This window comes from Sus scrofa, chromosome 2, assembly GCF_054392235.1.
Source record: "Sus scrofa isolate SSC_HxYL_T2T_F1_AM1 chromosome 2, Sscrofa_HxYL_maternal_Yorkshire_Landrace_v2.0, whole genome shotgun sequence".
In the NCBI taxonomy this organism is placed as follows: domain Eukaryota; kingdom Metazoa; phylum Chordata; class Mammalia; order Artiodactyla; family Suidae; genus Sus; species Sus scrofa.
In genome coordinates this window covers 140,251,371-140,261,031 of record NC_139384.1, presented here as the reverse complement: position 1 = coordinate 140,261,031, position 9,661 = coordinate 140,251,371, and the positions used below count along the sequence as shown (strand labels likewise).

Sequence of the window (9,661 nt, the reverse complement as noted above, 5' to 3'; positions counted from 1 at the left end):
GTTCCTGTTGTGGCACAGTGGAAATGAATCTGACTTGGTATCCATGAGGATGAGTGTTTGACCCCGTCTTGCTCAGCGGGTTAAGGATCCGGCGTTGCCATGGACTGTGGTGTAGGTCGCAAACACTGCTCAGGTCTGGCATTGTTGTGGCTGTGGTGTAGGCTGGCAACTGAAGCTCTAATTCAAGCCGTAGCCTGGGAACCTCCATATGCCATGGGTGTAGCCCTAAAAACAAAACAAACAAAAATACACAATACTCCTTTCCTAGAGGTTGCTGAGTGAATCTAAGGAAGATGGACTGAGTCCACTACATTTTGGTCCTACAGTGAACATAAAACTTCATCATTTGGAGTTTAGTGGAAATGAAATAAGTCAGGAAACCCAGTATCTCCACAAAACCCCAGCAAAGTAAAATGTGTTACACTAGAGCACGAAACGCCCTTTGAACACTTGTGTGGGCAGATTGGGGGTGGGGGTTGGGTGTGTAGAGTCAGGTGTGGTGCAAAGCCCTCCAGGCATCTCCGTTGTGCCTTCCTGCTCCTCTTTATGTCTTCCACTTCAGCCGCTCAGTAAACATCCATGGCAGGTCTGCTCTGCACAACGCTTAGTGGTAGAAGGTGAGGAAATACCAGGAGAATTATGGAGTGGTCTCAGTCCTTCAAAAGATTGGTACAGGCAGAGTAGTGATGGAAAGTACCATCAAAGCTTGGAGAAAGAGGGGGTTATTTCCAATCTGAAAGATGGACAAAACACAGTTGAGCTCGGCTTTGAATGGAGAGGTCACTGGATGGTTATGTCAGACAGGCTTGGGAAAACAGAAGGTGGCATCTGGGTGAAACACCAGCTATGCCTGTTGATGTCAGAAGGAAACAACTTCAGAGAAAGAAGCATGAGTGCATGTGTGTGGGATTGTGGTACCCATGTCATGGGCAGCAAGACTACCAACGTCCATCCTTTCACTGTTCGGTACTCTGGAGTTATCATCAGATATGCTACTGATGAATATTGAGTGGGCTTAGATGGCGACCGTCCTTATATAACATTATGCTCTGGGTGTGTGGATCATGAATGGGTTTTTGTGGGTGAGATCATGGCATAAAATTGACCTTTTTAACCCTTTCAAAGTGTTAGTTCTGGAGTTCCCGTCGTGGCACAGTGGTTAACGAATCCAACTAGGAACCATGAGGTTGGGGGTTCGATCCCTGGCTTTGCTCAGTGGGTTAAGGATCCGGTGTTGCCATGAGCTGTGGTGTAGGTCGCAGATGTGGCTCGGATCCCGCATGGCTGTGGCTCTGGCGGAGGCCAGCGGCTACAGCTCCAATTCGACCCCTAGCCTGGGAACCTCCGTATGCCGAGGGAGTGGCCCTATAAAAGGCAAAAAAAAAAAAAAAAAAAAAAAAAAAAGTGTTAATTCCGTGGCATTAAGTTCATTCAAACTGTTGTGCAGCCATCACCACCATCCAACTTCAGAACTTTTCATGAATGATTTTTGAGCAGGAAGAGGAAAGGATTACAGGAGACTTTAGCCAGGTGGCTCTAGTAACAACATGAAGGATTAACTGAACTGTCTCCATATATTTATGGGAAAGGTGAGAGAAGGGGCAACAAATTGGAACATTATCATAAGACACATGGTACAAGGAGGAGAGTACTCCTCATGGGAATGAAAGAGGCAAGAGCTGTTAAAGACACCACAACCCACCTACAAGGAACACATACGATTGCATGGTTTTGGGGGAGCGGAGGGTGATTTCCGGGACACAGAGAACGAGAACACGGAGACGTTTTTAGTTGATGGTAATTTCTGATGTTAGATAACTGTTGGGAGTAAAGTCAGGAGAAAAGAGTAGGTCTGAAAAGATAAGAGTCGGGTAGATGAAGAGCTCGTCTGATTCATGTAAGACTCCTGGTGAGACAATTATTTGAATGATGTAGTTCAGAATAGAAATTCTAGCCTAGTCCCTAAAAGAAATTAGAAATGCGATTTTTTTTTTTTTGCTTTTTTCTTAGCAAAGGTACCTAAAACCAAGATGGTGGGTGAAGAAACTTCCTCCTCGCATTTGAGGGGATTTTCTATTTCCTGCTCCTCCTTTATTCTTCCTCTTGGAGAAAGCTACGTTGCAAATAAGTTAGCCATGATATGGCCAAAATTTAACTCAAAATCCAATCCATATGTCTACCCACAGGCCTAATAAAAATCCAAACTTTGTTCTTTAGTGTCATGCTAAGCACTTTATATGACAACTAACAGACTATTTTTTCCAGATGAGAACTGAGGGACAGGGATATGGTACATGGGGCTTCCTTGAAGCCACAGTTAGTAGTAGAGTCAGAATTCAAACCCGGGTCAGCCTAACTCCAAAGTCTATGCTCTCTAAGGTGCTTTAATGATGGCTTTTAATTTTTCCCTGGCAAAGATAGTTTTTTCCTCTTTAAATATGTTCTCCCTTGTTTTTTTTCTTTCAATTTCCCAAATTTTATGTATCAGATGAAATTCCTCTGAGGCTCAGTAAAGTGCAAGGTACTGATGAGGATACACAAAGGGTTTAAGCTCCCCTTTGCTGATAAAGTACTCTATTTGAAATTTGTTAATTACAGAGGCCTTGAAGAATTTTTACCTCACATTTCTATAATATCACAATATCTCTAACAGGTAAAGCTCAGGAGTTCCCTTATTAAAAGTCTATTTCCTTTCTAAGCTATTATAATGTAAAAAGTACGCGTTGACTTATAGCCCTTGAACAAACTGAATAAACTGTAGGCAAAATACAAATGTACAAGGACTTAAACATTTATGGGAGAGAGAGAGGGAGAGACTGAAATACTCTTATCGTTTTATTCTTTCATCAGACCAGTCGCCTCCTGAAGCCGAGGGAAATCACAGTGCTTTGGTATCTGGAAAGAGGTGAATGCAAAGGCATATCTGCGATTTTTATTTCTGGTGGGCCTTTCTTCAAGACGACTTTACGGTCCTCCCCATGGCAAAGCCTTTCGCTGTGATTCAAAAACAGAGTATCTTCTAAAGGGCCGGCATGGATCCTACATGCTTCCGCATGCTAAGAGAAAAAAAAAAAAATCTGCTATATATCACACCAAACATCATTTAATTAGATTAAGATGGATGTTGCCCAATAGTTTTTCTAACTGTTCCTGTCGAGAAAGCAGGTCTAGTGGGCAAAGCACTACCCTTTTTTGAAAGCAATGATCTCTGGTGTCTTCTGACCACCAGTAAGAGTGAGCGCTATGAACTGGGGCCCAAAAAGATAGATTAAGGAACTTTAGCATCCTGCTTAGGTAGGACAAGTCATTTACCCATCAGGAGACTCTGTTTTCTCAATATAAAATGGGATATTAAGGGAGTCTTTGAGTGTTGAATAAAACATTATATGGGAATGAAAAAGCTTTTGCCAACTACCAAGTTAAATATCTCTATAGTATGCAGCTGTTACTGAAACTGCTCTGGATAAATAACAGCGACTTGAGGTTATTGTCTTAACTGTATATCTATTTCTTATTCTTGCATGCTACTGAACAGCAGTCTGGCCTGGTCTTCGGGTGTAGCCCCATCTCTCCTATGCTGTGATTTCATTGTTAAAAACTTTTAAAATTATAGTTGACTTACAAAGTTCTGTCAATTTCTGCTGTATAGCAAAGTGACACGGTTATATATACATTTTCTCATATTATCTTCTATCATATTCCATTACAAGTGATTGGATATAGTTTCCTGCACTATACAGCGAGACCTCACTGCTTGCCCACTCTGAATGTAATAGTTCGCATCTACCAACCCCTAATATCATTTGTTATATCATCTCAAGATGCTAGAGATGATATTAGAAGGAAAACGTACCTAGAATTTAGTGTACCTTCACTTCATTTTTTTAATTTCTTTTTTCAGTTTATTTTATTTATTTTGTTTTATTTTAAATTATTTCCCCAATATAATTTTTTTCTACTGTACATTATGGTGACCCAGTTACACAAACATGTACACATTCTGTTTTCGCACATTATCATGCTCCATCATAAGTGACTAAACATAGTTCCCAGTGCTACACAGCAGGATCTCATTGCTAATCTATTCCAAAGGCAATAGTTTGTATCCATTAAATCCAAGCTCCTAATCTACCCCACTCCTTTCCCCTTCCCCTTTGCAACCATAAGTCTATTCTCCAAGTCCATGATTTTCTTTTCTGAGAAAGGTTCATTTGTGCCTTATATTCAATTCCAGATATGTGATATCATATGGTATTTGTCTTTCTCTTTCTGACTTACTTCACTCAGTATGAGAGTTTCTATCCATGTTGCTGCAAATGGCATTATTTCATTCTTTTTTATGGCTAAATAGTATTCCATTGTGTATATAGACCACATCTTCCTAATCCAGTCATCTGTCGATCCTTCACTTCATTTTAATTCTCACTTTCACTTTTACTCTGTAAGGTAGACTGCTCCATATGCCAGTCCCTAATTATATTTTAAAAACTGTTAGGCCGTGTCAATTAAGTTGCAGAAGGGAAAAAATTAGGAAAACATCATACTGAATTTACAGCTCTAAAGAGTAAGGTCAAGAATAATACAATGTTTTAATGCATTCAAAACGGTTCTTCGGAATTCCCATCGTGGCTCAGTGGTTAACAAACCTGACTAGTACCCATGAGGACGCGGGTTCAATCCCTGGCCTCCCTGAGTGGGTTAAGGATCTGGTATTGCCGTGTGCTGTGGTTTAGGCTGGAAGCTGCAGCTCTGATTTGACCCCTAGGCTGGGAACTTCCATATGCCGCAGGTACGGCCCTAAAAAAAAATAAAAGACAAAAAGAAATTTGCAAATTAGTTATATAAACACATTTCTAGGAATCTCAACCTAAAATATCCTCTTAAAATCTAATTATTACAAAATATTCTATTCTCCTTTAAAGAAACAAGTGAATGGTCAATCTGAATTTGGAAAATGTTTTGAAACTATTAACTACTGAATAGGAGTGTTGAATGGCTAAGAAGTCTTATCTGTGAATCTAGCCAAACTGCTGCCCTAGCTCTCAACTTGACTGTGCGGTACAACTCTAAAAATATACGCTTTGACTGTAGCTTTAATATTAGTGGTGTCTACTTCTTCCTTTTTTATTTTTGCTTCTCAGGGCCACACCCTCAGCACATAGACGTTCTCAGGCTAGGGGTCAAATCAGAGTTGCAGCTTCCGGCCTACACCACAGCCACTCGGGATCCAAGCCTCTGCTACAAACTACACCACAGCTCACGGCAACACCAGATCCTTGACCCATTGAGCGGGGCCAGGGATTGAAACGGTGTTCTCATGGATACTAGTTGGGTTTGTTTCCACTGAGCCACAATGAGAACTCCAAGTGTAATTCTTTTTTTTTTTTTTTTTTTCTTTAAATGGCCCCACTTGTGGCATATGGAAGTTCCCAGGCTAGGCCAGAGACTGAATCTGAGCCACAGCTGCAACAACACCAGCCCCTTTAACCACTGTGCTGGGCTGGGGATGGAACCTGTGCCTCTGCAGTGACCTGATATGCTGCAGTTGGATTCTTAACCCTCTGTGCCACAGTGGAGACTTAGTGGTGCCAACTTCTGATGAGCTTCCTAACAACTGTGAATTGGCATTAGGTAGAGGAAAAGGTAGACGCATAGTTCTAAAATTGTTCAATTTATCTATTTTAACTTTGTGATTGGGTTCCTTGACTATATACTATTTAACTTTTTCTTACAAGTTTATGAGAAGGCACATCAAATAGTTGCTGTCAGAATAGGAAGGTGGTTGCCAGGGCCTGGGGGAAAGAAAAATAAGACAAGGGCACAAACTTCCAGTTTAAAGAATAAGTTCTAGGCTAGGAGTTCCCTTGTGGCATAGTGGATTAAGGATCCAGTGCTGCCCACTGCCGTGACTCGGGTTGATCCCTGTTGGATCCCTGGCCTGTGACCTTCCACATGCCTCGAGTGTGGCCAAAACAAACAAACAAAACAAAACGAAAAATTCTAAGGGTCTAATGTTCAGCACAGTGACTATAGTTAATAATACAGTATTGCATACTTGAAAGATGTTCAGAGTAGATCTGAAGCAGTCTCACTACAAGCAAAAAGACAACTATCTGAGGGGATGAATGTGTTAATTCTCTTGATCTTGATAATCTGAAGCAGTTTCAATACAAGCAAAAAGACTTAACTATGTGAGGGGATGAATGTGTTAATTATCATGAATTGATAATCATTCCACAATGTATATCAAATCATCACATTGTAACTTTAAATACACACAGTCATATTTGTCTATTATTCCTCAATAAAGCTGGGAAAAATGAAAAATAAATTTCCAAATAGCTTTTGCAGTTATATGTCTAGTCACAGAAAATATTAAATAGTATAGATCTTAATTTTTAAATTATAAATCCTTATATAGGAAAATACCTTCAGATTCACCTTCCTGAATTTCATATTTTCTTTCCAAGGCATTACATAATGTCTTGGGATGAGCTCTTGCTTTAATGAAAATCGTGGCAAATGAATTGCCTCAAACCTGAAAATTAGGAAAGCAAGAAAAAAGACATCTTGTGAGCTAAAGATAATCATTTTAGCGTCCTTTTAGGGAATGAAGGCAGTTTTGTTGTGCCCATTGACATTCAGACCCCAGCACAGAGCTGCGTCACTTTGAGGGTTGCCTAGTAGATAACCAACCCATTAAATCCCCGAGTTATCACTAAGATCAAACATGTGGGCTAGATATCTGTACCTCTAACTGCATTCTGTCCTTTACAATTTGCTATGATGTGCATTTTGGCCTGATTTGAAGTGGCAAGGCAGCCCACCATCATGTGTCTCAGGCCTACTCATAGCCTAAAGGAATTTCTGGCTGGTCACCAAAAACAGTAACGAGTTTAACTTCTGAATTTAGTACAGGCCCTCCACTCAGGTCAGACGTGCTTTCCCTGCACTCATATTGTTTGTCTCTGGAACATAAAACTTTTTATACCGATGCCAAGTGTCCTCATCTGTGTGGCTCCAAGATGATAAAAAACAAACAAAACCTCCCAAAACTCCACCCCAAGCCCCAGAACCATTAAGTCCTCACTTATGAGCAGACTTATATAAATTCTCCTCAGAAGAGTTGCTGTTAAGTTTAGGTAAGACAGGCCAAGTGTCTTTGCCTGAAGCCATGACTGCCAGTGGGACAGGAATTCTCATCTAGAACTTCACTAACCTACTGGTCTAATTATGATGCTATTGCTGCCTCAGATGTAACAATGTTTTGCTAACTTCATAGCAACCCACAGCAGTTCCTCTAGCAGTTAAGCGTGGCACTTAGAGCTATTTTCAGGTTTGTTTTTTTTTTTTTAATGTATTCAGCCATTTCTTTCTTTTTTTTTTTTTAATTTTAGCTATTTTATTTTTGTCTTTTTGCCTTTTCTAGGGCCGCTCCTGTGGCATATGGAGTTCCCAGGCTAGGGGTCGAATCGGAGCTGTAGCCACCAGCCTACACCAGAGCCACAGCGAATGCGGGATCCGAGCCACGTCTGTGACCTACACCACAGCTCACGGCAACACCAGATCCTTAACCCACTGAGCAAGGCCAGGGATCGAACCTGCAACCTCATGGTTCCTAGTTGGATTCGTTAACCACTACGCCATGACGGGAACCCCTATTTTCAGTTTTTAAAATAACCTTTGAGTACACCACCATTCTTATCATGAACAATTAGAAAAATGAGAATGCTTGTAGACATACTACAAATTTGACAAAGATCCTAGAAAACTATATTGGGCTAAATAATTATTATTCACAAATAATCACTTTGTATTAACACTATTTACCCTTAGCTGATTTCCCTCTAAATACAACACATGGTTGTTATGTGTCCCATTTGTTTCATTCAATACCTGGATACACTTGAAGAGAATAAATCAAACTTGCCTAAACCTAAACCAATTTAATACATTTTATCCTCTAAGATTTGAGTTATATTGCTGAGTATTTTAGATTACAAAACTCATTTTTTTTTCTTTTTAGGTCCACACCCGGGGCACATGGAGGTTCCTAGCCTGGGGGTCTAATCGGAGCTACAGCTGCTGGCCTACACCACAGCTCATACCAGATCCAAGCTGTGTCTGTGGCCTACACCACAGATGTCAGCAAAGCCGTATCCTTAACCCACTGAGCGAGGCCAGAGATCGAACGCTCAACCCATGGTTCCTAGTTGGATTCGGCTCCACTGTGCCACAATAGGAACTCCCAAAACTCATTGTAATAAAGGTTAATGAGTGAGGCTGAGCCCTTGATTTTCTAGACCAGACATGGAGGGTTATAGCAGTTAGTCCAAGAGCCTAACTAGGAAACATTTTCTTAAATAGGGAAATGTTAGGCTGAGCAGGAAGGATGACTGCAATATACTGCAGTTTGGTGAGAGGATTAACTGAATATATATATATATCTGGCAATAGTTTGTGAGAGACATTCCTAGATCTGGATAGTCAAAAGAACCTTAAAAATCAAAGGCTTGGAGTTCCCGTCCTGGCGCAGTGGTTAACGAATCCGACTAGGAACCATGAGGTTGCGGGTTCGGTCCCTGCCCTTGCTCAGTGGGTTAACGATCCGGCGTTGCCGTGAGCTGTGGTGTAGGTTGCAGACGCGGCTCGGATCCTGCGTTGCTGTGGCTCTGGCGTAGGCCGGCAGCTAAAGCTCCGATTAGACCCCTAGCCTGGGAACCTCCATATGCCGCGGGAGCGGCCCAAGAAATAGCAACAACAACAACAAAAGACAAAAAGACAAAAGACAAAAAAAAAAAAAAACAAAGGCTTGGTTTCTATATATAAGTTTGAAATCTGTGCAGGTGAAGAGGAGGGGCAATCCATTGAATATGAAGTAGCCTCAGGTATTCACGACCTTTAAAAACTGTCATTTTGGCGTTCTTCTTATGGCTCAGTGGGTTAAAAATCTGAATGCAGGAATTCTCGTCATGGTGCAGTGGAAATGAATCTGACTGGGAACCATGAAGTTGCAGGTTCGATCCCTGGTCTTGCTCAGTGGATTAAGGATCTGGCGTTTCGGTGAGCTGTGGCGTAGGTCACAGACAAGGCTCGGATCCTGCGTTGCTGTGGTGAAGGCCAGCAGCTATAGCTCTGATTCAACCCCTAGCCTGGAAACCTCCATACGCCGAGGATGCAGCTCTAAAAAGCAACAACAAAAATCTGAATGCAGGTTCAATCCCTGGGTCTTGCTTAGTGGGTTACGAATCCAGTGTTGCCACGAGCTGTGTAGGGCAGCTGCAGCTCTGATTCAACTCCTGGCCGGGAACTTCCATGTGCCAGCACAAAAAAATCCCCAACAAACAAAAAAACCCAAAACACACACACACACAAAACCTTGTAACTTTCAGTGGAAAAATTTGCAGTATTTACATGGGTATGTGGCATTTCTATTTCTGAATGTTAATTATCTTTCCTAATATGCTATATCTTTAAAATCACCTCACACAGTCTCAAGGACCATGGTGATCATTTTGCAATGTACAAAAACACTGAATCACTACATTGTAAACCTGAAACTAATGTAATGTTGTGAGTTAATGTACTTCAATTTTTAAAAATTCTTCAAATAAATAAAAGGTTAAATATCAGGGACAATATTTAAATAGTTACCTACTTA

At 41.1% G+C, this 9,661-nt stretch overlaps 1 protein-coding gene across 1 annotated transcript; it reads right to left on the bottom strand.

Annotated features, from left to right (window-relative positions):
- Positions 1 to 2,822: 2,822 nt before the first annotated feature.
- SPMIP10 (sperm microtubule inner protein 10) lies at positions 2,823 to 7,335 on the bottom strand. Its single transcript, XM_021084703.2, has 3 exons — positions 7,091 to 7,335; positions 6,430 to 6,538; positions 2,823 to 3,056 (listed from the first exon to the last, which is right to left on the bottom strand). The coding sequence occupies exons 1-3, from the start codon at positions 7,201 to 7,203 to the stop codon at positions 2,847 to 2,849; spliced, it is 432 nt and encodes a 143-aa protein (XP_020940362.1). The 5' UTR covers positions 7,204 to 7,335; the 3' UTR covers positions 2,823 to 2,846.
- Between the last annotated feature and the right edge of the window lie 2,326 nt (positions 7,336 to 9,661).